Source organism: Astatotilapia calliptera, chromosome 14 (genome assembly GCF_900246225.1).
Source record: "Astatotilapia calliptera chromosome 14, fAstCal1.2, whole genome shotgun sequence".
Classification (NCBI taxonomy): Eukaryota; Metazoa; Chordata; class Actinopteri; order Cichliformes; family Cichlidae; genus Astatotilapia; species Astatotilapia calliptera.
Window position 1 is genome coordinate 342501 of NC_039315.1, and position 27195 is coordinate 369695.

At 50.7% G+C, this 27195-nt stretch overlaps 2 protein-coding genes across 4 annotated transcripts in view; one reads left to right on the forward strand and one right to left on the reverse strand.

Annotated features, from left to right (window-relative positions):
* abcf3 (ATP-binding cassette, sub-family F (GCN20), member 3) overlaps nt 1–8730 on the reverse strand; it is a 20844-nt gene extending 12114 nt beyond the window's left edge. The window contains exons 1-10 of the mRNA XM_026191391.1: nt 8578–8730; nt 5095–5311; nt 4788–4979; nt 4216–4363; nt 4056–4132; nt 1807–1862; nt 953–1050; nt 758–880; nt 413–679; nt 207–287 (exon numbers count right to left, since the gene is read on the reverse strand). Of these exons, the coding sequence (XP_026047176.1) occupies nt 207–287; nt 413–679; nt 758–880; nt 953–1050; nt 1807–1862; nt 4056–4132; nt 4216–4363; nt 4788–4860 (923 nt within the window). The 5' untranslated portion in view covers nt 4861–4979; nt 5095–5311; nt 8578–8730. The remainder of the gene's footprint in view (nt 1–206; nt 288–412; nt 680–757; nt 881–952; nt 1051–1806; nt 1863–4055; nt 4133–4215; nt 4364–4787; nt 4980–5094; nt 5312–8577) is intronic.
* On the forward strand, nt 7887–26706 carry lrch3 (leucine-rich repeats and calponin homology (CH) domain containing 3). 3 transcript variants are annotated; one of them, XM_026191388.1, is made up of 20 exons: nt 7887–8235; nt 10193–10337; nt 10805–10931; nt 11016–11121; nt 12283–12419; nt 12495–12604; nt 12746–12839; nt 13191–13296; nt 13643–13785; nt 14007–14062; nt 14154–14199; nt 14615–14728; nt 14817–14861; nt 16057–16110; nt 19062–19092; nt 19177–19290; nt 19376–19467; nt 19541–19678; nt 19747–19824; nt 20271–21732. In XM_026191388.1, the coding sequence occupies exons 1-20, from the start codon at nt 8004–8006 to the stop codon at nt 20466–20468; spliced, it is 2166 nt and encodes a 721-aa protein (XP_026047173.1). In that variant the 5' UTR covers nt 7887–8003; the 3' UTR covers nt 20469–21732. The 3 variants fall into 3 exon arrangements, with proteins under 3 accessions (XP_026047173.1, XP_026047175.1, XP_026047174.1); XM_026191389.1 differs by lacking the exon at nt 20271–21732 and adding an exon at nt 22596–26706 and having other exon boundaries at nt 7890–8235; XM_026191390.1 differs by lacking the exon at nt 16057–16110.
* Nucleotides 26707–27195: the final 489 nt, after the last annotated feature.

The window sequence follows — 27195 nt, forward strand, 5'->3', positions numbered from 1 at the left end:
CCTGGGCACCCGTCTTTTTCCCTGCCGGCCGGGTAATAGCGGCATTATCGAGCTCACGGACGTGTACGACTTTATCACAGAGCCTCGAACACGTCGCCGCCTTGGAGGATCACAGCAGAGGACGAGGAGAAATCTTTCCTGTCAGCTGCAGGGAAAAACACCAGTGAAGAAGAACACCAGCGTGTCGGTGCGGTTGTCATAGTTACCGGGCCGGCGCCTTGTCAGCTTCGATCTCCTCCAGCTTTCCGTAGATCTCGGACAGCCGCACGCTCTCCATCCCGTCGGCACTGAAACAACACGCATCAGAGACAGCTGCAGCTGATTGGACAAACACGCCGCCTGCTGCACTCTCATTAGCTGAATTAAATGTGAGAGATGTTCTGCGAGTCACGCCTCAGAGCGTTTTTCTTACGTTCCATTGGCGATGCGAGCATTCAGCCTCCTCTCCTCGCCCAGCAGGTCCTCCCGCACCGTGTCGCTCTCCAGGACGCTCTGCAGCGCCGACGTTTCGTCCCCTGCCACTTCCTGCTCCACGTGCAGGATGGAAATGTGAGCCGGGACACGGAGACTGCGACTTGCCAGCATCTTCAGCAGCGTCGTTTTCCCCAGGCCGTTGCGGCCGATCAGGCCGTACCGCCGGCCCGACGCCAGGCTCAGCTCCGCCCCCTGCAGCAGACATCTGAGACACAAACGGCAGTGTGAGAAAACGAGCCGTCCCACCCCGCTGCGCCCCCGCTGGTGTTTTCCGAGCGCTCACCTCTCTCCGAAGGACACGTCAAAGTTCTCGATGCGGATGTCGTAGCTGCGGTTCTTCCCCGATTGGTCGACTCGGCTGTCCTTCTTACTGCTGGCCTGACTGGCCGACGCCTCCTCCAGGACTCTGAGGAAACAGGAGGACAGGTGAGAGGGGCACAGGTGTGTGCAGGTGATGACAGGTGGACGGTGGACTCACAGTGGGCTGGAGGCCTTCTGCGAGTCCTTCTCGCTCCTGCGCTCGTGTTTGGCTTTCAGCTTCGCCTCGGCTTTCTCCAGCTTCTTGGCGTCGACCGTCTGAAGACAGAAAGCAGAGGAGCGCTCAGTAACACCTGCCGTAACCTGAGAGACAGGTCCCGCCGAGAGCAGCGGGCCAGAACGCCACGCTGCATTTAATGCGGAGCGTTCAGACTCGCAGTGTGACCGATGAGACCCAACCCCGCCTTCAGCTCGCCTCCTCGTGACTCTGCCGACAGTCTGAGGAGCTCATGTGGTTTTCACATCTGTCATGTGTTCATTTAGCTTTGGTCGTAATTTAGGCGTCTACTTTCTTCTGGTTTTAGTCGAAGCAGCATCAGGACGTTCCAGTTTGTCGCGTTGCCCCTGAGTGGCCGTGTTTTCATCACATCCACTGTGAAATGTGTCGCTGCTCCTTTTTGTCGCGTTTTGTGAGAAACAGGAAGCTAGCTGAACTGTTTCCTGGGCAGATCGAACCTGACTGCGCAGGAAGGTCGCTTCTGATTGGACCACTTCCACATTCGTCACACCTTTCTACACAACTCAGTTCTGATTGGCTCTCGTCTGTGCTGAACGTTTCCATCCATCTCGTTTGACTGGCAGACTAACGTGTCGATACACAAATGCTGGTGACCAAACCCGGACACGTGCAGGCTAAAGCTAGTGCTAAATCAATCATCTGCTGATTGAATCGAAGGCTTATTGATGATCGTCCATCACGGCTTTTTTGACTTTTTAGTCAGAGGCTGTAATCTTTGTCCCGCGCAGCCAGGCTAACGTCACCACGAACGAGTCTCCCAGGTTTCCGGTACATACCGTGTTCTGAGCACGTCTCATCATCCAGATGCCCTCAGCGTCTTTGGCTGCAGAAACTGAGGAGAAGGAAACGGGCAGATCAATACATGACATGACATCAATAAGTAATAATATTAATGGCGTTTGTCTTCGCAGACAGCAGGTGTAGTGGGCACACACGTGACATTAAACTGACCGAGTCAAAATGTGATTCATCAGACCTGCCCAGCTTCTTGCATGCTCCCTGGTCCAGATCTGATGCTCACGTGCCCGATGTTGCTGCTTTCAAAGGTGGACAGGGGTCAGAGGTCCAAGTGTGACCTTTCTGTCAGACCCAGCATGAACTGTTCCAGCAGCTCGTCTGCTGAGAGTCGACGGCTCACAGATCCTGAAGCTGCAGGTTTCGTCACTCTGACCAACACTGACTGAACCAGCAGCAAAAGAAGATCAAACTGCGCTTCACGTTTGATAACCATGCTCATGAGCTCCCTCTGACTTTGGCTGCTGTACTTCCTGCACAGCTCTCTCTCTCTCAGCACTCAGAGACCAGTTTACCATCAAATCTCTGCTTCCTGCATTATTCTCTGTTTATTAGCCACCAGTCTGCTGCTGTGTTCAGTGCTGTCGGCCTCTGACAGCAAAGCCTCGTCTCTGCTGTTCAAACTGAACGAATGGAAACAAATGACTGCTCAGCTGTGTCTGTAATCAAACCTCATCAGGTCATGTTCACATGTTGATTCATGGTTTGCTTCAGTTTTTGATCGACTGCAGAATATTTTTAAGGTTTTCTGCTATAAAAAGCCAGAACAGGAAAACCTGCTTCATGTTTCTCTGTTGGATCCTCAGTTACACCTGCTGTGATGCTCACACCTCTGATGAAGTCTCAGTGTCAGCTTTGGTTTATACACAGATATGAAACATGGATGTGTGCTGATAAATGATCAGAATTAGAATATTTCTGACTGTCTGAGTCAAAACTGACACAGTGACGATACTCAGCCCTAGTTTTACATTCTTCAGAATTGCCCCCCTTTGCTTTATATTTCTATTCTCTCCATGAGCTTCGTGAGGTCGTCTCCTGAAATGGTTTCCAACAGAGTTCCCAGACATGCTGAGCACCTGTTGGCCCTTTTGCCTTCACTCTGCGCTCCATCTCATCCCAAACCATCTCCACTGGGTTTAGGTGCCTGTGTCTGGCGCACCACTCCATCACTCTCCTTGGTCACAGAGCCCTCACACAGCCTGGAGCTGTGTTTGTGCTCATTGTGCCGTTGAAGAATAAATGATGGCATGTTGCTGCAGGATGCTGTTGTAGCCATGCTGGGTCAGTGCGCCTTCAGTTTGGAATAAATCCCCAACAGTGTCACCATCAAAGCCCCCTCACACCATCACACCTCCTCCCCCATGCTTCACAGTGGGAACCATGCATGTAGAGACCATCAGTTCACAAGACATGAACTGGTGGAGCCAAAGATCTCAGATGTGGACTCATCAGACCAAAGCACAGATGGTCTAACGTCCACTCCTTGTGTTTCTTGGCCCAAACAAATCTCTTCTCTTGTAGCTTTTCCTTAGTCGTGATTTCTCAGCAGCTATTTGACACAAAGGCCTGATTCACACAGTCTCCTCTGAACATGCAGAGATGTGTCTGCTGCTGGAGCTCTGTGAGGCATCTATCTGGGCTCTGATCCGAGCTGCTGTTAACTTGTGATTCCTGAGGCTGGTGACTCGGATGAATGTTTCCTCAGCAGCTCCCAGTGATCCCAGTGCTGGATGGTTTCTGTGACTGCACTTGGGGACACATTCAGCGTTTCAGCAGTTTTCTGGACTGACTGACCTTCAGTTCTTAAAGTAATGATGGACTGTTGTTTCTCTCAGCTGATTGGTTCTTGCCATAAGATAAATTCCAGCAGTTGTCAAACAGGCTGTCAGCTGTGCACCAACCTGTCAAATGAACCCTGACAGGCACACCTGTGAGGTGAAACCATGTCAGGTGACTACATCATGAAGCTCACTGAGAGAAGGCCGAGGGTTTGCAGCGCTGTCAACAAAGCAAAGGGAGGAAGCTAAAATATAAACATATTTAGAGTTGTTCTTTGCTACATTACTCCGAAAAACCATCGAATGAGAAGGTGTCCAAACTTTTGATTGGTAGCACACACACACACACACACGGTGTGTTCTGGTTAGGTGCGTGTTAGGAGTGTGTTTGGTTTCTGCACTCTTACAGCCTGTGTGTGTGTGCGTGCTCCTCGGCGTGTTGACCTTACCGCTGTCTGCAGAGATCTGGGAGAGCTGCACGGGAGCGTCCAGCAGCACCTGCCTCTGAGCGCCGCGGTGGTGGTTTCTGAAAGACACAAAGACACACACACCTTCACATTAGCACGCCACCTCTCCCGACGGCCCAGACCCCGCCCACCCAGTCCTCACAGTTTCAGCGTGTTGAACATCTGCAGACAGATGTCTCGGATGTCATCTTCGTTTTTACTGTCAGCTGACACCTCCTGCAGCACGCCGCCGACCGCTTCGTAAACCTCCTCGCTGTCCTCGAAATCCGCCCCGCCGCCATCCAGAACCCCTGAAACACAAACACACCTCAGCAGGAGGACCAGCAGCTCCAGGCTGCGTGTCTGCTCCCGTTCACACACCACGAGGAAGAAGCTGGTGGAAACCCTCCTAATGTCAGAGCCCCCACCAGCTGCCTCTGGGCTGGATCAATCACAGGATCAATAATTGAGTCTCAGGGTTTCTGCTTCCTCTAATGCTGCTTCCGTGTTTCCGCTACCTGTGGATCTCTCAGGCCGTGCTAACCCAGGTTCAGGTCCAGGCGTGCCGGGTTATGCCGTGCTAGCCGGTGTCCCTGCTCTGAGTGCTGTCAACCCGGTTAGCTCGTTAGCTCATTGGCTAAAGAGCAGCCGCTGTCAGGCTAACCCCCGTCGGCTCCGGGCCGGCGGACAGCGGCTCGCTCCCCCCGGACAGCGGCCCGGTGCCCGGCCTCTCACCTGTGATGTAGTCGAACAGCTCCGCGTCGATCTCAGGAAACTCGCTCTTCAGGATGTCCACGTACGTCGCCATGATAGCCGACCCCGAACACCGCCTGGACGCGCATGTGCCGGTATGCGACAGCGCTGTGAACTCTGGGAGATGACGTTTGTGGAGCGGTTGACGTCAGCGGTGAAGGAGCCCCTGCTTTTCTTTTTTTTTTTTAAGAAAAAAAATCCTGTTATTGTCTGAATTCCTGACTTTTCCAGGATGTTACGTCATTTTAAATAAAATAAACTAAACAATAAAAAACCCTCAAGCGTAAACCTGCATTCTCTCTGCTGGCCAGCAGGGCGGCGACTCCTCCTCTTCTTCTTCACTGCATCATGAGCCTCCTCTCAGATCTTCCTCTCCTCCGCCCGCCTGGCAGCTCCATCTTCAGCCGCCATCCTCTGCACATGCTCAAACCTGCTCAGCCTCTGTGACTCTGAGCTATCCCTGTGATGGACTCATGTCCATGCTGCTCACTGAGCACCTCCTCCTCCTGTTTATTAAATTATAATAAAAACGACATGAGTGAGTACAGAGATCTGCTCACCGCAACAAAGCTGGGAATTACAGTAGTACGACAAGTATTACTGCTGTATTAGCAGTAGTATGGTAGCGTGCCAGCAGTATTATACTATTATAAGCACTGTATTACATTGTTAATAGTATTATTGCATTAAATAGTTATAGTACTGTGGTATCAGTAGCAGTATTGTACAAAGCACTGGGCTGTATCTGTTGTAGTATTACAGCATTAGAAGCAGTAAGAGCATTACAAAAGTAATATTATAATAACAACTGTAGTATTGCTGTACACATATACAAATACCTGTCAGTGATCGCCTGCAAAAAATCAGAACACAGTACGATGGGCAGTAATCTTAAAAGAGTATTAGAGTATTTCAGCAGCATCGTGACTGCTCGCCAGGCTCTCTGTTCCAGTGTCTCTGTGGTAGTACTACAGTAATGTAACAGTAGTATTAAGTATTACAGTGGTAGTGAGCAGTGTTGGTCAAGTTACTTGAAAAAAGTAATCAGTAACTAATTACTAATTACTTCCCCAAAAAAGTAATCCCGTTTCCTTACTGATGACTTATTTTCAAAGTAATTAATTACTTAGTTACTTTTTAAAAACATGATTTACAACCTGAGTAGGTGATAAAGCGATAGATCTTTCAGCCCAATTCTACTTTTTCTACATAATCCATCATACAAAATGTAATCAAATGGAAAAATCTCTTTTTAAAACTTGTTTTATTAGTTTTAATCTTTTAACTTTATGCATCAAGCAAACATTTAATTATCTGCAACATTCTCTGACTGGAAGAAATTAGTTTAACATTTAAACCTATTTTCTGCACATTCCAGCTCATAAAATAAAATATTTTTTGTGTTTACACTCAGTCTTTCAAATAGATGCAAGTAAAACACAGCAGAAAATAAATAAAGTCAAAGACTCAGCGGTCCTGTTGCTCTATTTTCACCTGTAAAGCAGGACTGGGGCAGGCGGAGGTTTGCCCTGGTGCAGGTGTGCTGCGGTCAGTGGAAGAATCCACAAGGTTGTCTGTGAATTTCCTTGGCAGCTACTCGGTGCTTGTTGGAAGTTTAGGGGGTTTTTTCGCTGTAAAAAGAAGTTTTCTTCCCACGCACAGCGGACACTAATGTTTTTGTCACTTTTTATGGAATCAAACTCAAAGTAAGGTCAGTACTTCCACGCTTTAAACGCTGCACGCTCATACTCTCTCTGCACTCGATATATGATCCATTGTTGATCTGCACACAGCTGTTGTCACAAACGGCGCACTCGCTTACGTCACTGTCATGAGACACGCTCGCAAAAAAATCACGGTTTTAGTAACGCAGCGTTCCTACGGGAAAGTAACAGTAATCTAATTACCGTTTTTGCAATAGTAATCCCTTACTTTACTCATTACTTGAAAAAGTAATCAGATTACAGTAACACGTTACTGCCCATCTCTACACAGCAAAATCTCCAGTGTTAAATTAACACTAGAGAGTGTCTATATGGGTCCACTCCTCTGAGTGTTAAATACAACACTATGTTATATGTTTAAAAGTAACCTAGTCAGTTTTGAAGATCAACAATGGCTAACACTGAGCAGTGCTGATTTTCTAACACTGGAAAATAACTCAAAATGTTAGAAATATTCCAGTAATGAGTCTCCTCACTCAATTGTAGTGTTACACTACTAGTATATGGAGCTCAAACACCACAGCGGGTTTAAAGAAGGCCCAACAGCGCCTCCACTTTCTGAGAATCCTCAGAAAAATGGACCTGAAGGAGCTGCTGACCGTCTTCTACCGCTGGTGCATTGAAAGTGTGCTGACGTACTGCACCTGTGTGTGGTTCTCCAGCTGCACCACACCACACAGAAAGGCACTCCAGAGGGTCATCAATATGGCCCAAAAATCATTGGACATCCTCTTCCCTCCCTGAAGGACCTGTACAGCACTCAGCATCCTCCGGGACTGCACACACCCAGGACACCGGGTGTTTAAGCTGCTGCCGTCTGGCAGGAGGTTCAGGCTGCTGAGGTCCCGAACAAACAGACTCAAGGACAGCTGTTACAACAGGGCAACAGCCCTGATCAATGCTAACAGCTGACCTGACTGGATACCTCCCTGGACTTTTTTTTTTTTTTTTTTGGGGGGGGGGGGGGGGGGGGTAAAAACAATAACAATAATAATATTTATATTTATAACAAGGTGCAATAATGACTAATATGCAATAATAACAGTGTGAAATACACATACAGTTATTCATTTTTATTACTAAGTTATTATACTGTGTTGTATCGTGTCGTGTTACATGTAGTGCCGACGTAGGACAGTTTTCCAACTTCATTGAACTATTGTACTCTATAACTGTGCAATGACAACAAAGAATTATATATCTTATCTAATAGTACTGTAGTATTGCAGTTTTACTAGTAGTATTACAATAGTACTAAATTATAGTGGTATAGTGATGCCAATATTACAGCAGTACTAATAATACTACAGTAGTATTGCAGCTGCACTATAGCAGTAATAAAGTAGTAGTACTGCAGTAATACTACAGCATTGCTCGCTTCGTCTTGTTGTCCAGCGCCGCAATGCGCATGCTCCGGCCTGGACTTTAGGGTGGGAGTTAGCCGTTAGCACCGAGCTAACAGCCGGAGCGTGTAATGGCGGCCTCGGTGTTGTTGGGCTCTGCGGACAGCGCCGGACTCAGCTTCACCATCGGGGGCGGCGGCACCGGGAATAGTAACGGACTGGGCCCAGCGCCCTGGAACCGTTCTCTGGACCGAGCGCTGGACGAAGCCGCGGCCACCGGGAGCTTGAACCTGAGCGGCAGGAAGCTGAAGGAGTTCCCCCGGTGCGCCGCCAACCACGACCTGACCGACACCACCAGGGCCGGTGAGTGAACCGCACCGGGACCCGGCCCGGCGGCGGGCCGTGTATAGCGGGCCGTGGGCGGTGGCTTAGTCCGGAGTGCTTTGGGGAAGTCGGGTTTGAGGCTGCGGGTAGGCTGGGACACCGTCAGGCCGGTGTTGTGACAAACATCGAACTCAGAAATCGGCACCGTGTCGGGGTTCCGCTGCCTTTACCGGGCTCTCCGAGCGGAGAGTACCGGCGCAGACAGGCAGTCACAGTGAATCCGGGGACCGAGCCCGCCGGCAGAGGCGTTTTTGTACCGGACGGTTCGGGTCTGAGCCCGGTAAGCTGCTCTTAGCATGTTAGCAAGGTTAGCGCGGTTACCTGGGTGCTGCCGCCGCGTTTAAAGCTGCGGTTAACGGCTCTCACTGCGGGGAGGCTGAGAGGTTGTCACCTGATCTCAGAGGTGACGGCTCGTGCCGCTTCACCTGCCAGCTTGTTTGTTAGCATGTTAGCTCTGCCCCCGACAGCCTGTAAACACTGCGGAGGAGGCGTGCGGGGTCACCGGGGCGAGGGGAGGCTGACCACCCGCGGGGGGGGGGGGGGGGGGCTGAAGTCAGAGACTGGGCCCAAAGGTGACCACACACCTGGCTGGCTTTATTTTGTTCGACTCGATTAGATAACGAGCCAGGAGGACACAGAGGCGGCTCCGCCTGCCCGGGCCGGCGTGCCGAGCAAAACAAACGTACAGAACAAACAGCATTGATTATCGATCAGCTGATCGAAGCCCGCCATGCTGATGCTGCGCGTGCTCCTTTCATTCACACTAAATTGCACCCAAACCGATATTCGCTGTACGTAGCCTGCAATGACGTCACAGTTTAACGTGTTTGATTGGGTTTCGTCATCTCCCTGGACATACTCGGGAAGCACGAGACCGGAAACAAACAAACACGAGTGTTTCGCGTGTGTGCCATGAATTGAGTGAGTGCCGCCCAGGTGCGATGCTTGACCAGGCTGATGTTGGATGAGGGGGGAAGACTGCTCCGCGGATCCTGAGCCTTGCAGGAACAAATGCTTCATAGGCGGGTCTGTGAGCAGTACCTGTCCATACCTGTCCAGGCTCCTCCTCTCTCTGAGCTGAGGCTTCACAGCTGCTTCACTCCTCAGCTCGCTCTGTATCTCTGCTTTAGAGTCACAACATCGCCCATCTCAGAGTATCTCACATTTCTGTGTGTGCAGAGTGAGCAGGGGCCAAGCGTCCCCTCGGTGCTCTGCAGTCCTCGGAGGCGGGTTATGTTCATGTGTGAGCTCTGTGTGTGCGCGGGTCACCAGCAGCTTCAGGAACACGTGTGTGTGTGTGATCTCGGGTTAACCTGTACCGTGTGTGTGATCTCGGGTTAACCTGTACCGTGTGCGTGTGTGTGATCTCGGGTTAACCTGTACCGTGTGTGTGATCTCCGGTTAACCTGTACCGTGTGCGTGTGCGTGATCTCGGGTTAACCTGTACCGTGTGTGTGATCTCCGGTTAACCTGTACCGTGTGCGTGTGCGTGATCTCGGGTTAACCTGTACCGTGTGTGTGTGTGTGTGTGTGATCTCGGGTTAACCTGTACCGTGTGTGTGTGTGTGTGTGTGATCTCGGGTTAACCTGTACCGTGTGTGTGATCTCGGGTTAACCTGTACCGTGTGCGTGTGTGTGATCTCGGGTTAACCTGTACCGTGTGTGTGTGTGTGTGTGATCTCGGGTTAACCTGTACCGTGTGTGTGATCTCGGGTTAACCTGTACCGTGTGTGTGATCTCGGGTTAACCTGTACCGTGTGTGTGATCTCGGGTTAACCTGTACCGTGTGCGTGTGCGTGATCTCGGGTTAACCTGTACCGTGTGCGTGTGCGTGATCTCGGGTTAACCTGTACCGTGTGTGTGTGTGATCTCGGGTTAACCTGTACCGTGTGTGTGTGCGTGATCTCGGGTTAACCTGTACCGTGTGTGTGTGCAGATCTGTCTCGTAACCGGCTGTCGGAGCTTCCTCTTGAGGTTTGTCTCTTCGTGTCTCTGGAGAGTCTGAACCTGTACCAGAACTGTCTGCGGTCGCTGCCTGACGGCCTGCTCAACCTGCAGGCGCTTACCTACCTGAACCTCAGGTAACACACACAAAGACACACACACCTGTGCAGTTGTGTGCCTCAGGTCTGTTTCATTTATCACGAGCTCCACGCTCTGTCAGACGGCACCAAACAGGAAGTCCTCTGGCATGTCCTCACCTTGTGGCGTGCTTTTCTGTGGGTGACCTGTGGGTGCTGCTCACTGAACCGACGGCTTGAATGCTGCTGATTTTATTGGTCGGAAACCATGAAGCCCACTTTTGGTGTCATCAGCAGGACCAGAAGGAATCTGGAAGCGTCTCCTCATCTTCTTCTGCTTTTTGTCTTCCTCTTCTTCTTCCTCTCTGCTCTTCATCGTCTTTCTTTTCTTTGTCTCATTCTGTTTTGTCTCGTAGTCCTCCTCTTCCTCTGTTCTCTGTCACATGCACACTTGTCACATGTTTACCGATGACAGCTGGATGCCTGTGTCTGTGACCCTGCCCCTCTCTTAATGCCCCTCCCCTCAGTCGGAACCAGCTGTCGGTGCTGCCCGCCGTCGTCTGCGGCCTCCCTCTGAAGGTTTTGATCGCCTGCAACAACAAGCTGGTTTCCCTGCCGGAGGAGCTGGGACAGCTGAGGCACCTCACCGAGCTGGTCGGTCCTCTCACGCCGCACGTCGGCATCCTCGCTGACCGATCGCAGCGCTTATTGATTATCGTTATCTTTGATCGCCCACAGGATGTGAGCTGCAACGAGATCCAGACTCTGCCTGCTCAGGTGGGCCAGCTGGAGGCTCTAAGAGACCTGAACATCAGGAGAAACCACCTGGTCCGACTGCCACCAGGTACACACACAAACGCGTGAAACGATGGTGACCGCTGTGTTCACAGCCTGGAGTCTGCGCTGTCTGTTATCAGTTATTGTTTCTGTATCAGCCGATCAGCTGACTCAGGCCCTGATAAATGACTGCAGGTTAAATTGGAATAAAACACCTGGATCGCGCTGCCAATCTAAGCTCCTCCCACTGAGCTGTCAGTCAGCCCACAGCAGAGGGCATGGCTCAGACCAGACTAACCCACTGATGGGTCTGGTGCTCCTGTGTGAGCGTGGAGCTCCTCCTCCCCCAGTGCACATGCAGACGGGTGAGCTGCAGTTTTTAACCTCTGACCCAAACATCAGTGTCGTGAATCTCCACCCGTCAAAGCAACGTGATTAAAATCACCACACAGGCCGAACAGCAGTGGCACGAAGCGCCCGCTGTTGTGTTCAGGTTTCAAAGCGGCCGCGGCATTTCCTGCTATCTTTCCAAAGAGCTGCTCTCTCTCTCACAGCTCAGTCGCCGCCACATTTCTCTGCTTGTCTCGACTCGTCTGTGAACTCCTGAGCGAGTTCTGACGGCGAGTCAGATTTCGTTTTTTTACAGCTGAGTAGTAAAATCCTAGAACAGGCGATCCACAGTTTTCACCTGACGTCAGAGCTACGGGGACACGCCCACCCAGCAGGTAAAAACAGTATAGTCGTTTGCACGTCTTTGAGTTTAACCGAATGGCAAATCACACCAATCGCTGACGCTCCACCGCGACCCCGGCGGTCAGCACAGCTCGTTTAAACTCACTTATCCACCCAGATCAAAACCAGACATAGCGGTCAGTCCCGGCAGCAATGCGAGGCGATACTCCACGCCACGTTCAGGGATCTGAACGTGCCTGGGCGCAATGTAGATCCACAGCAGTCATAGGTCGTCTTGGTTTCTTTAATTTTCCTCCAGGATGATGAGACAGTAAAAAACACGTGCAGTACTGCCAATTGTCCACTAGTGGCCATTAGTAATAATTAGTAGTATTTAGGTGTGCCCCGCCTTTCGCCCTATGGTAGCTGGGATAGGCTCCACCCCTCAAAAGAACGGATGGAACCATAAGAAGAAGAGAATTGAGTCATTGTGTTGTCAAACCTGGGAAGTGAAGCGTGATGGCTCGTGGAGTAATCTGATTGGTCGTCCCTGCAGAGCTGGCCGAGCTGCCTCTGGTGCGTCTCGACTTCTCCTGTAACAAAGTGACCTCCATCCCCGTCTGTTATCGCCGCCTCACGCAGCTGCAGACCATCGTCCTCGACAACAACCCGCTGCAGACCCCGCCCGCTCAGGTACGCAGGAAGTGACCTCGCAGGCGTCCCTGTGCAGGTGTCGGTTCAGAGCTAACGTCTGCTTCCTGTCTGCAGATCTGCATTAAAGGGAAAGTTCACATATTTAAGTACCTGAATCTGGAGGCCAGCAAGACGACGCCGGACCTGCCCGAGTACGACAGACGACCTCTGACCTTCAGCTCCTGGTCTGCGCACGCACACACACACACACACACACACACACACACACACACACACACACACACACACACACACACACACACACACACAAAAGCTGCTGCTCTTTCACAATAAAAGCCTTTGACTCTCTCACTTTGCCCCATCAGTGTGGATGAGCTTTACCCCGGGCGTCCCTACGGAGCGCTCGACTCCGGCTTCAACAGCGTCGACAGCGGAGACAAGAGATGGCTGAGCAACGAGGTCACACACACACACACGCACACACACACAGACAGTGTTTCGTCACGGCAGCCTCGATGTTCTGTTTTCTTTTAGTTTAATGAGTCGACGACACGTTTCCTCCATCTTGACCCCTGTTGACCCCTGACCCTTTAACAGTGGAGGATTTTTACATGAACTGTGCTGTAGCAGATAAATGTGTGGTTAGCGTGGCTCACACCAGGGCGAGCCCGTCAGGCATTGCTAAACGATCAGAGCTGTGCCGACCCACAGAATAATAAGCCCACCCATCGCAGCCTGCTGGTGTTGAGCCGCTGATTTCGCTCCTGCTCGAGCTCCGTTTGCAGAAACCGCGCTGTCTCCTCTGTGCAGGCCTCAGAGGAGCTGTCGGAGCTGCCGCAGCGAGTGGCCGACATCAGCCGAGACCAGAGGCAGCGAGGAGGCGCGGCGGGAGGAGCGGCACTGCCTAATGGCACATGTGAGCGTTTCTCTGATCTCACATCAGTTTAGAGGTTGAGGCGGTAAAACAAACGCACCTGAGCCTGGCACACTGCTGAGGAAGATGAAGCCGAGCGTGTTAGTGGAAGGTTGGCTCCGGCTGCTTCAGCATCATCAATTCAGATCAGTGTGACGTGGCTCATGGTTAGGACAGGTGAAACTGGTAGAAGCTCTCACCTGCACAGACGTCTCCATCAGCTGGTTCGAAGTTACGCTCCACAGCTGCCAGCCAGTCGGAATCCAGAGTACTCAGAGTGAATGTGGTGAGTGATGGAGCTGATTGGTGCTTCTCGTCTGGATCGTCTCCTCCTCTGTGTGTGTGTCAGATGGGGAGTTGGAGCAGATCGACTTCATTGACAGCTGTGCGGGTGAGGAGGAGGAGGAGGAGGGGAGGAGTCGTGGGGGAGGAGACAGGACCAGCCTGAGCTCTCAGTTCATGGCTTACATCGAGAGACGCATCACCAGAGAGGTGAGAGCTCCGCCCACAGGAAGTCACACCTGCGACTCACATGCACCCCACAATTGCTTGTCGTCTTTTAACTACAGTCTTTACAGTAAGCCTTTTTACACAGACTTCTGAAAGGTCAAAGGTCGAGTCTGTCGGTGGTTTGAGGTATAAACTGATAATTGTGGTGTAAAACCTGAGCTTTATTGTGAAAAGCCTATGTGACTTCCTGTCTCTGTGCTCAGGGTTCTCCTGTGAAAAGCGGCTCTTCGAGGATGGAAGACCCGAGGAGACACAGCAGGTACGGTCCTCGTTCACCTTTATCACACCTGCTCTTTTCACTTCCTGTCTGGCTTCCTGTCTCGCTTACTGTGTCAACTCCTGTCCCTCAGGGGTGGAGTCGATAGCGCCGCGGCCGCATCTGGCTCACACGGACAGGTAAGGCAGTCCATGGGGTGGCTGTAGCTCAGGTGGCAGAGCAGGTCAGCCACTAATCAGAAGGTCGGTGGTTCGATCCCAGGCTGCATCCTGGCTGCATGCCAAATGTCCTTGGGCAAGACACTTCACCCGTGTTTGCCTACTGGTGGTGGTCAGAGGTGGTGGTCAGAGGTGGCGCCAGTGTCCGGCAGCCTCGCCTCTGTCAGTGCGCCCCAGGGCAGCTGTGGCTACAATGTAGCTTGCTATCACCAGTGTGTGAATGTGTGTGTGAATGGGTGAATGACTGAATGTAGTGTGAAGCGCTTTGGGGTCCTATGGACTAGAAAAGCGCTATACAAATGCAGGCCATTTACCATTTACCTGTGAGGTAGAAGCTGAGCACAGCTGCAGCAGCACTGACGGTCTGTGTCCTCAGAGAGGCGGCGTGGAGAGGATGAGGAGGGAGGCGCAGCTTGCCGCCATGAGGTACGACGAGGAGCGGCAGAAGAACCGCTCGCTGCAGAGGGACAACGTGAGCGGACACGCCAAGGTACGAACGGTACCAGTTTAACTGGTGACGGCACGTTATTGATCGCTGATCAGCTGTTATTGATCGAAACTCTGTTGATGCTTTTCAGCATAAAGCAGCTCCGAGTCCCACGAAGGCCAGTCCTGACACAGAGGTGAGTCTGTGTGAGTGTATGTGTGTGTGAGTGAGTCTGTCTGTGTGTGTGAGTCTGTGTGAGCGTGTGTGTGTGTGAGTCTGTGTGTGTGAGTCTGTGTGTGTGAGCGTGTGTGTGTGTGAGTCTGTGTGTGTGAGTCTGTGTGAGCGTGTGTGTGTGTGTATGTGTGTGTGAGTGAGTCTGTGTGTGTGAGTCTGTGTGTGTGAGCGTGTGTGTGTGAGTGTGTGTGTGTGTGTGTGTCTGTGTGTGTGAGTGAGTCTGTGTGTGTGAGTCTGTGTGTGTGAGTCTGTGTGTGTGAGCGTGTGTGTGTGTGTGTGTGTGTGTGTGTGAGTGTGTGTGTGTGAGTCTGTGTGTGTGAGTCTGTGTGTGTGAGCGTGTGTGTGTGTATGTGTGTGTGAGTGAGTCTGTGTGTGTGAGTCTGTGTGTGTGAGCGTGTGTGTGTGTATGTGAGTGAATCTGTGTGTGTGAGCGTGTGTGAGTCTGTGTGAGTCTGTGTGAGTCGGTGTGTACCTCTTTGTGAACAGGTGTTGTTAAATGATGTAATAATAATAATTCGTGATTGGTTTGATGGAATCAGAGTCATAACGTTTCACTTCCTGTGTCACTTCCTGTAACGATGGAGGCGTGTGATTCACTTGCTGATGATTGGTTGGCTCAGAGGTAAACATGGTGCTGTGTGAGGCTGACAGAAAAACGCCGGCGAGTGTGGGCGCGATTAGTCGGTCGGTTTTTATCGGCACGTGCGTTCACTTTCAAACGTCTAACAAAGATAAATGAAGACATGGAGGTCAAGGGTCATCCTGTCGGGGTCAGGCCTGTCTCGTAAGTTAACCCCGCCTCCACAGCCCATGGTGACCCAGGGCGACTCCCGCTCCCTCACTCGCTGATCTGTCCCATCTGACCGGTGCTGAGAGCTGAGAGTGTTTCAAACTGTGGAGCCAAGCACGCATGACCTCTGACCTCTGACATGGGAGCAATGTGGAAAATCGTTTTTGTTCCAAATATCTGAGAGAAAACGTAAAGCTGCACGACTCAGCAGGTAACGATCTTCTAATAGCGATGGTTATTAGAAGCTCGCACAGTGAGTCTAGCCCCGCCCCTGTTTAAACCACACCCCTCATTCGCCACGCTCTCACCTGTATGTTAGTATTTGTTAATGTGTTTGTGTGTCTGTGGTGTCTGTTTGTGCGCTCAGAACGTCTACCCCTCCCGACGCTCCACCCACACAGACGACTCCGCCCTGTTCATGGTAAGAGTATGGCCCCACCCCCAACAGCTACTAACTGATTTTCAGAGCAGGGTCGCTCGGGTTTGTGTGCAGAAGCGTTTGGAGGACAAACTGCGTCCGCACTGCGTTTCCTCATCGTGCTGTTATTTTGTAAATATATTTATCAGCTGCTCAGTGTTGTGGTCTCGGCTCGAGCGCGTGAAACTCGTCTGGGTGTAAATATGTTTTACGTGGTTGATTATCGGGTTCGTTTTCATCTCGTGGTTGGCTTCTCGCCGCTGTATGAACCACCTGAACCGGCGGCATGGTCAAAGTTTTGATGTTGTGACATGGAGGAGCTCCAGATCAGTGACAAACTTGAATGAAGGTTAAAGGTCGAGGTGAGAAACGAGCTCTCATTTTAGCGTTACGCAGACAGACGTGTTTCTCTCTGTGGATCACTTTGACCCCACGCTCGATCGCACTGGAGCCGTGTTAGCCTGTGTTAGCAGAGCGCTCTTATTTTGAAAAAGCACACAAACCCGAGGGATTCTGAGGACTGAATCAGCATGAACACACCTGTCCACCTTTCCTCTAAGCCCCACCCAGCACCACCTGTCCTTATCCTCTCCCTTTACCCCTTTCCTATCTACTCCTCTGGGCTCTGAGTGGCTACTGTGACTGTGGTGATGACATGTTAGTCTATAAAGGGTCACACGGCGCGTCCATAAACTGGTTTAAACTGGTTCAGGAGTAACCCGAGCAGCAGCGGTTACTCTCTCAGGTTCAGTTTGGTCTCTTTTCAGCATCTACTTCCTGTCACATGGTGATGTTTGTCTCCGCCCAGCAGAGACCCTCGTTGTGAACTTTAGTTTAACAGTCTGGCCGCTCTGCTTCTGTAGCATCATCACGTGTCAGCTGACCTCATTGTTCTCTAAACATCACCGACGGTGACGGCGGCGCTCGCAAATCCTTAGAAAAACTTTATTGTCACAGCCAGGAGAACAAACACTGATCGTCTCACTGGAGCTGAAATCGTTGGACCTAGAGGTGATTAACGCTGTGGGTGTGTCCCGTGAGCATCGGCACTTCCTGTGGAGAGACTGAGGTGGTAAAGTTTGTGCGACGCGTTTCCTGAACCTGCTGAGCTGTCGGAGCTTAAATTCACTGAAACAGACGATGAGCTGAAAGCACCTGCACGTCATTAACACCTGAATCTCTGCATTAACTACTTCTTCTTCTCTTCTTCTTCTTCCCCTTTTCTTTTTTCCTCATCTTCACTTCCTTCTCAGTTTGATCCTCCCCCTTTCTTTTTATCTCCGCCCTCGCCACCTTCCTTCCTGTCTGTCTGCGTGTCTGTCTGTGTGTCAGTGTGTCCTGGTGTTTGAGATCGACTTTGACACAAACACGATAAAGAGGCGACCTGGCTCACACAGACAGGTGACACACGCCTTCCACGCGTCCGTCCCTGCTGGACGCAACGTTCACTGACATCACTGCTCTTCCTTTCTTTTTATTTGGCCCCTCCCCTGTCTGTCTGTCTGTCTGTCTGTGTCTCAGTCTGTGGCTGGACTGTCTGTAGACGGCTGTTATTCTCACACTTCTGATAGCGCCACCTCCTGTCTGCTGCAGGTACTGCACTGTGCATGCTGCACTGTGTCCGCATGCTTGACCTTCAAAGTGAGGCAGTTTCTAGGAGGCGGAGTCAGCGGTTTGTCGTTACAATATTTCATTAGCAACACCAGGTGTCACTGGGCCTCATTCGCAAACCTTGGACAGGTAAACGTGGGACGGTCCTTTGAGGTGTCTCGCTGCACGTCGTTTCTCTTTGGTCCGTTTCAGTTTGCAAAAAGTCGAAAAAACCAAAACAAACGTGGTGATGTTAACGGGGCCGAACGGCGTTGGACATGGCGACGATCGTAGACCAGTCTTCTGTCAGGTGCTGCCTGTCTGCTGACTTCCTCCTTCTCTTTCCGTCGGCGCTCAGGTCTTTTTCTTTTCGTTTTTCCACGAGTCTCAGGCTACGTCCACACGTACCCGGGTATTTTTGAAAACGCAGATTTTTCTATGCGTTTGCGCCTTTCGTCCACACGTAAACGGTGTTTTCGGTCACTGAAAATGGAGATTTTCAAAAACTCAGTTTTTGCGTTTACGTGTGGACGAGGTAAACGCAGAAAACGCAGTGTCAAAGGTGTGCGCCTTTTTTGACGTCACACTGTGCGCCACGTTGTTTCGGTGAAATGAATTTCTACAACACTGTTACTGTTACTCTGCAGTGTTTACATGCGTACACACACACAGTTACTGTCCCTCCACACAGACGACTCAGTTCTGCTTCTATGCCCCATCTTTGTTTACTCTTTCCCACCCAGGCTTATCGACTTCTGATTGGCCAACATTTCTACACGGCTAGAGATATAGCTGCTGTTCCTAGCAGCGTTTTCCTTCGTGTTTGGCTTTTATGTGTGAACGGGATGTTTTTGTATAAACGAAAACGGAAAATCTTCATTTTCAAAAATACCCGTGTACGTGTGGACATAGCCTCATTGTGTTTCAGTCCGGTGTTTTTAACCGCTGCCGTGGAAGCCGAGCGTCCTCTGGCGTTCTTTCTCATTAAAGTGAGAAATGACTGCGATTCGCTGTCGTGTTGTTCATGTTTCACGTGTGTGATTTTGCTGACGCGTGTTCGGTGAATGAGGCCCGGTGTCCACTGCAGGACGTCCCAGTTACAGACGTCATTTCACTGTTTCAGGAAAGAAGTGGTCTCGGCCCCGCCCCCAGAGCAGCTGTTTTTGTTCAGTCACATGATCAGAAATACCTGTGAAGAGTACCTGAGTGATTCCACTGAATGTTAATCAGTATTTTACCTGAAATGACATCATTAGCGTTGACACACCTGAGCAGCCTGGAGCTAGCAGCACACCTGAAGCTCGCTGCCTCGCACTGACCTCCAGGTGTGTCCAGCTGTGTGACTGTGTTGTGTTGTCCCACAGGGTGAGGACCGAGCTGCTCTCTCTCCTACAGGTAAGACCGACAGTTTACCGAAGCCCCTCCCCTCCCCAGTGTTCGCCTGCCTCCCGCTCACACCTGGATTTTCTCTTCTTTCAGCCAATCAGTCGCCGTCTTACCCCAGCTCGGGGGGCGTGGCCTCCTGTCGAACTACCAATGTGCGGCCAGAGAGCTTCCTGTTCCGGCTCGCGCAGAGGGAGGAGAAGAGGAAAGGTGAGGTCCTGTGGGGGTGTGTCCTCAGCCTCACTCACCTGTCAGGTGTGCTCTGTGTGACTGCTGTTCCCTCTCTGTCCTCCAGGTGACACCTCTGCTCCTCCGAGCCAAGAGGAGGCTCCCGCCGCTCCTCCTCTTGCTGCAGAGGACGTCGAGGTGGTGGAGCAGCTCAGGAAGGTGCGTACCTGGACTCACCTGGGTGGGTTACCTTGTTCACAGGTGACTGATCAGCCCTCTCTCTCCCTCCAAGAACATCGAGGCTCGTCTCAAAGTGTCACTGCCGAGTGACCTGGGAGCAGCCCTGACGGACGGCGTGGTTCTCTGTCACCTGGCCAATCACGTGAGGCCGCGGTCCGTCCCCAGCATCCACGTCCCCTCCCCTGCCGTGGTGAGTAAAGTGTTAATGTGTGCGCTGCTGTTCAGGTGTGCCCCGCTGACTGTCCCGTCTGCCCGCAGCCCAAACTCACCATGGCCAAGTGCCGCAGAAACGTGGAGAACTTCCTGGAGGCGTGTCGCCGCATCGGAGTCCCACAGGTACCATGCACACCTGAGCGATGAACGAACAACAGCAAATCCAAATGTTCCCCATCAGTCCTCCTGCCAGACGAGCCGATGCCTTTAATGAAACGGGGCCCGCTGGGGTTTTTATTGAGAGTGACCTTTGACCCCGGCTCGGAGATTTCAGACACGGGTTCGGCCTCTGCTGCTGACGCTGTCATTAAATCTCAGTGCGATCTGCAGCACGCCGCCATGACTGATGGGGCGGGGCTGGGTAGTCATAAATACGCGTGCGGTTTATCATAACGAACCAACCAATCGGGCTGGACGACTGATGGTGAAGTTTGAAGTTTCTTCTTCTACTAACGCCTCTCTTCCTCTCTGTCATCGTCCCGCCTCTCATCGCTCCCTTCCTCCTTCCGTGCGTCTCTCCTCTGTTCTTCCTCCACCGTGTCCATCTCACCCAACACGCACGCACTCAGGACCATCTCTGTTCAGTGGGCGACGTCCTGGAGGGGAAAGGGGGCGGGGTTTATGCCACAGTGGAGGTGCTGCTCTCCATGGCTCCTCCCCTGGTCAGCCTGTCCCCTCAGGTCCAGCTGGCCGGCTTCGCCCTCTTTTACCTGTCTGTCATGTCGGTGCTGTGTGCCATTTATGTGCACCTGGCGCCGCACGTCTGACGCCGAGCGAGCCGAGGGCGATCTCGCCAAGTTGCACGCAGCGGGCGTGAATTTATCCCAGCAATGTCCCCCTCAGAGTCTCCGTTCACCACAGTGACGCAGGAATCCTGCCCTGGATCTGTCGTAGTACTGCCACCTTTCAGGTTACGTTAGTTTAGCACAAAAACTGGGCCGAGGAGAAGAGCCTGGCTGCGATTGGTCCGTCTGTCTCCTGACGTGTGCAGCGGCGTCTAGTCTGTAGACACGCCCATCTGCGGGACCTGACGCTGCTCCTGAGGCTCTGATCCTGGCCCTGTAGACGTGTTCAGGTCAAAGGTGAAGACTCAGATCAGCGTGGGGCGATGCTCGCCACTCGAGTTAGAGCGTCTGTCATCGGCCAATCAGCTGTGGGCTCAGAGGAACATCCGAGCGAGTTCACTCCAGCAGCTGGATCAAATGCTCTCCCATATGCTTTGAAATCATCCATAAGCCGTGCCTCTCTCACCTGTACAGGTGTGCGTGTCGCAGCCTCCTTGCTGATTAACAGAAACATTTTCTGCTGACGACGATGAACATCCAGCCCCCCCCCCCCCCCCCCCCCCCCGTGACCCTTTGAGTGACCGATGCTCCGCCCAGTGGGCAGGTAGAAGGCATGAGGCACAGCAGAGTTGAGTGTTTGAGCCAGAGGACCATGTGACCCCTCAGTCGGACCTGGACGATCCCCCAAAGCTCGCCCTCACGCTCGCGTCCTGCCTGTTGGCGTTCTGCCCCGTGCCTTACGTTCCATTTTTTACTGTTTGAAGTGTCAGCCCCTCCCATCAGAAACACGTCTCCCTGGAAACGACCTCTGAGCACCACATCAGCATTTCACATGTGGTCTGATGCCTGCATTGACCTCCCGGGTGGCTCTCCGGTCGAAGCGCAGGAACCTTCAGTGTCACTTGTACCGAGGCTCTGGAGACTCCTCCCACTGCAGGACTAGCAGCAACCCCCACAGGTGTGCAGGGTCAGGACACCGACCTGTGATGGCCTCGCCATCGCTCTTATGTCTGTGACGGTGGAAACTCGAGCAGAACAAAGAGGCATCCTGCAGTGGGAGGGGACTCGGCCTCAACGTGGGCGGGTTTCCTGTGGCTCCAACCGGCCGGAGCACGCCGAAGCGTCACAGGATGGGATTGTTCTACGATGAAGAGTGAGGATGAGGATGTCTGAGTGTTTTGTAGACCTGTGCCTCTGCTCTGTTCCTTTTAGAGCTCCATCAATAAAGTTCAGTAAAGCCGCTCGACTCACTTGTCTGTCTTTCAAACACACCTGGAGGTCTTTGCCTCCTGATTGGTTTGTTCCATCGATGCTAGCAATGGCCGCTTCATCCTCTTCACAGAGACCCGACATCAGGTAACACAGTCAAGGTGTAAACTGATGTCAGCACATTAATTTCATGCTTCATACTCGCCTGCAACCCACCGACACTGGACTGGTGTCCTAGTGGAAACCAGCTCCTGCCACTGCAGTCGGTCCACTGGTGTGGCCCAGGACACCTTAGCAGAGCTTCTAGCACGCGTGTTGTGAAGATGACGACAAGGCAGTGCCTTATTCTTCCTCCACCAGCAGGGGGTGCTCCCCTCTCTGTAAGCATGAGTGCGTGATCCTGATCCGAGCTTCCTGACAAGTTTGTGCTGCAGTCGCTGCTTTCAGGCCTCACTGAGCTAAACTCGGAGGTTATTGTTAGTCAGGTGATCGATTAACCTCAGTGCTGATAAACTCCCATGTTTCCTAGCTGTGTGGAAGGTGTGCTGATTGGTGCGTCACCGTGCAAATGTGTTGGAGTTTAAATCTGTACGTGTTTGATGGCAGCCGGCTCAAAACTGACACCTGCCGCTGTGGCACTACACTTCCCATCCGCCTCTTACTTCCTTCTGTCTCCGCCCCCGTCTTTGGCCCACAGCCTTCTGTTCAAAGCTCTCTCACCTGTCTGCTTCCATCTGCACGCCCCGCCCCTTCTTTCCTCCTCCTCCTCCATCATTTTTGCCGTTCCTTGTTTTCATCCTTGCGTTGCCATGGTTTCAGTTATTTTACCTGTTGATTTCGTTTTCCATCCGTTCCCCCTGCCCCTCGCTGTGTCTTCTTCTGTGGTGTTTGTCTGTGCAGAGTCAGTTGTGCCTTCCTCTTCACATCCTGGAGGAGCGAGGGCTACCCCAGGTGGCCGTGACCGTCGGCGCCCTGCTCAACCTGGCCCCGCCCCGACACTCCAGCACCACAGCGACCCCCACGACGCCATCAACCCCACCGGGGCCGTCTGTCACCATCTAGCCATATTTGCACCCCATTTGTACCAGCCAATCAGAGCTAAGCGTCTCTTAAAGCCTGCATGATGTCATCAGAAAGTGTCCGAAGCTCCTGCAGCAGGGGGCTGGCACCGACATAATACCACAGTGACGGGTTCTGAGCTCCTATTGGTCAGTGCTGTATGTATGGAAGCCCATTTCGGGGGGGGATGCTACCCAATGACCTCGGCTGAAATGAATTTTAAAGTAAAAGATGAATCGAATATTTAAGGTCGTGTCTGAATGACAAAAAAATATTTCACAGGTGAGACCTTCAGGCACCTCATAGGTGCAGGTTCAATTCCCCACGGCCACTTCCTGCCCGCTCTCTGCTGACTAATAAAGGCTCAGCGCCCCCAAAATACAAAGTAGAGTAAAACGTTCAGACGTTTGCAGCAAGTGTGTTTCCATTTGTGGGCAGAAATGGGCTTCCATCCCACCTGTGCCGTCGCTCTGCAGGTGAGGGAGTGGCTGATGGGCAGTGATGGAGACGAGTCGAGCTGAACTGATCTTTACTCTTGCTGCAAGGTTTGTTAGAAATCAGCTTCTCACAGGTGGAGGTTTCACTCTGGACCTATTACACTCATCACAGATGACAGAGCCGCAGAGCAGACCAGATAGGAAGGAGCAAATAATCTGACCAGATTTTAATGCTGTACCTGGTGTAGGCGGAGCTAATCTACTCCATCTGCTGATTATTACAAGTGATAATAATGAGTGCCCTCACCGTGAAACCACATCTGCTTGTGTTTGAGCAGCGGTCCAAAGGAAATCCTCCACGTGTGACAAGGCGAAAAGATAGAAGCTTACCACCTTTGACCTTTGCCCCCTGAGTCTGAGGTAAAGAAGGTAAAATGATCCTCTGATGTCAGAAAAATAACCCAGAGGCAAAGTGGGAGGTGGTTTATTCTACTTGTCAAGTTTTCTAACGGGTGAATCCATGCAGTTCAACATCTGTGTGACATTAGTTCTACATGCATTTGGTTACCTGTGTAGGCGGAGCTTAGAAACTAATATGCATAATTATTGAGCCAGTGTTAAACACAGACGACTCAAAACCATAAAACTCTGTTAGGTGGATCGTTCTGCTCATTCCAACGTTAGCTCTCACAGAGCGGCTTAGCATGAGTCCCCATCATCTTGAGCCTCAGCTCAGCCGCTGTCTCACACAAGCCGGTTTAGCTCCTCCGCCTTTAAACGTGCTTTATTCTGATTGGCTGTATCTCACAAGCAGAAGACTTGAACAACAGATGGGTGGAGCTTTTCTCTGTGACATCACACAGATCAATGAATAGAAAAAAAACCCTCATAATTCCCAGTAGCTGCAGACACACTGAACTTCCTGTTTAACATGAACATTTGCCACAGAAACAGGAAATGAGAAAGGGAAAAGCACTTTAATTTTAAAAAAAAAAAGTATTTCATGTTCTCAGTAACATCTGATTGATCAATAAAGTCTGAAACTGTCCGGTCTGCACACTGAGATACAGTTGCAGTGCTACTAAAGGCTAACGGAAGCTAACAGCAGTTTTGTTTTGTTTAAATAACACTAATGTATCTTGTGGCTAATATAGCTTAAAGTTAATATTGGCAAAGATAAACTTATTGTAAGCTACATTTAATGGCTAGCGGTGACCTAGCTAAGATGAGTGTGCTTAGTTTAAAATAATAATAATAAAGAGAAAACTATTCCCAGATTACCCATCGCTAACAGTGACGATTCTGAATTTGCTTCAGTCTGAAAATGTAACTGACTGTTAAGGCTAACACTATTAAAACAGAGTAAATGTGTTGGATCACGCTGATCATGCTTGTCATGTTTGCAGAGACACAGGCTGATACTTACGTAGCAGTCTGTTAACAGAAACCAGCTAGCTGGAAGACTAGCTTGAAATAGGTAGCTATAAAAGTATTGTGATGAGTTCAGACTTAACATGAACTACAGTTAGGAAGTGGCCTAAGCTAACGAGTAAGCAGTAGTCTAAAATTGAATAGACTCTCTGCTATCTCTGGGTAAGACTATAATAAGACTAACTTTATGAACTGTTAGATAACAGTACTTAATATTATATATGTGACACAGTTAGCTTTAAAAATACTGACATTTCAAAAGTTCCGTAACTATTTTAACATGGCTACCTGCTGAAGAAAGCTAACTCTAATGGTACTCTTATGTCGAGCTAACCACAGAAGGTAGCTAAGATAAAGTCAGGTAAAGCTAACAGCTTGTTTCTAATCTGAAAACGGTCGACGATCGCTTAGTTTATAGCATGATTGCTAAATGCTAATGTTACAGTAGTGGGTTTGATCGTGCCCAGTATTGTCAAAGAAATTATTTATTTTTCCTTTTTGTTTTTTTTTATAGTTTATTTAGTTTTATTTATTTTTTTATGCTTTTAGTTTTGCTTTAGGGGGCGGGGCCTCTGCCAGTCTTCCATCGTGGGGCACTCACCCAAATGTGAGCTACTTGCTAACAGTAAATAATATCCCAAAAGAAGCAGCAAGGACAAAGTGTGGTTCAGTTTGGCTCTGTTCGTCTCCAACTGTCCTTATTATGGTAAACACCTTCATCTCGCCGCTGATGAAGAGGAGGATGTCGTCTGTACAGTTTTTACTCATGTCCTTGTGATTTAGGTCAATCATGTGACCTGGCTTTGTGATCACCTGATCAGACCTTTGTCACGTGTGCAGCTGAAGGCGACTGGGTGGTTTCTGTTGCATGCTGGGACATTTTTCACCTTGTAAAGGTGGCCCGACTGTTGTGTACAAATATATCCTGTAAATAGAAATTTACTGATGATGCTCTGTATATGAGGCCGAAACCTGGGTGTTACTACGACAACAGAGATGTTTGTGTTGCCATGTCAACAATGGGGGGAGGGGGGGGGGATTTCTTCTCCTGTCAGTGAAGTAAGCAAACAGCTGCTGTACTGTAATTTTATTTATAAAAGTTCGTCTTGACAACAGTGATCAAAGCAATACCTGCTCAGCGTCTCACTCCAACTGGAGCTCCAAAAGGCTCCAACTGCACAAACACAGTCAGGAGGTGCAGCTCAGGTGAAGCAGACTGCTAGCAGCTACAGCCGCTTGTGTCACCATCCACCTGTCAGGCAGAAGCCACACCCCTAATAATGCAAACAGGTGTCATGAAGGGGCCAGACCCTTTGTGTATCAGGCTGTAAACATGTGTGTGGGGCTGACTCACTGCTGCCTCTGCTGGACATTAGAGGAACTGCAGCACACAGCCTGCCATCCTACAGTGGGCGTGGCCTCTGTGTACAGTGATGTCATGAATCTGAGCTGCTGCTGCTTCACTAACCGGAGGAGAAGACTGTGTTTATAATTTAAACTGTAAAGATGAGTAAAGGGGGCTGGTGCTGTGTTCAGGTGGCGTAGGACATCAGCATGCTGACACTACACTAAACACTTGCTGAAGCCTCACTTTGTTTCTCAGTCACCTGAACAGAGCACAAGAGCACAACTTGAACAACCTGAATTATGACAAGTAGGCTGGGCCCCGCCCCCTGAACCACCTCCACCAATCAGCTCATCTTAACTGGACTCACCTGAGATCTGAGTGAACCTGATGGGGACAGGTGTGGTGGCTTAGAGGTTTCAGAAAGGTGATGGTGTACAGATGTTTTCTTCTTCAGGCGCTCGTCTTGTGGCAGCAGCGGGTCACGTGACGTGGGCGGCTGTTTTTCCACTTGTGTGTTTTTGCTGTTTCAGTCATAAAAGAAATAGAATGTGGCTTTGATGCTTTTATTGTCTCAACACCGCACACAGGAAGTGGTGAAAAACATGTGGCCAAAAAACAAGAACACCATCAGCTGATTGTGTTCATACTGTAAATGTTTCCTATGTTTTCTGTTTTTCTCTCCTTGGTGTTTTTTGTTTTTGTTTCTGTGAATAAAGTAGAAATATTTGTCACAGGTGAACGTCACGTCTGCAGCTCTGTTCCCGGGTCAGGACGCTGCGACAGGAAGTGCAGTCTAATATAACGTAACACCGGTTTGTGACTGAAAGTATTCATGACTCCTCTGGAGAACAATAATCATGTTTCACGGTAGGATTTTGTGACATCTTTTCAAAGTATGTTTGGAAATCAACCAAGCGACAGCGTGTCACATCAGGGCTGTTTATGAAGAACAGTCTAACTTCACATTCTTTAATGACACGCAGTGTGTGCTCTCATTGATGCTGTGGTGTCCTGGAGTGAGGTGTTCTTAAACAGCGTGGTTTATTACAGGACGTGCGGCAGCGTCCTCACAGGAAGCCCTGAGGCCCCAGATAACATTGTGCTTTAAACTGTGTCATATCAGACGCAATAATCACACCTCCCAAATACTTGGCTCTGAATTTCGCATTTATTTAAATTCAGCTTTAAGCCTAAATCTTCAAACACTTTGGCGACAGTGGGAAGG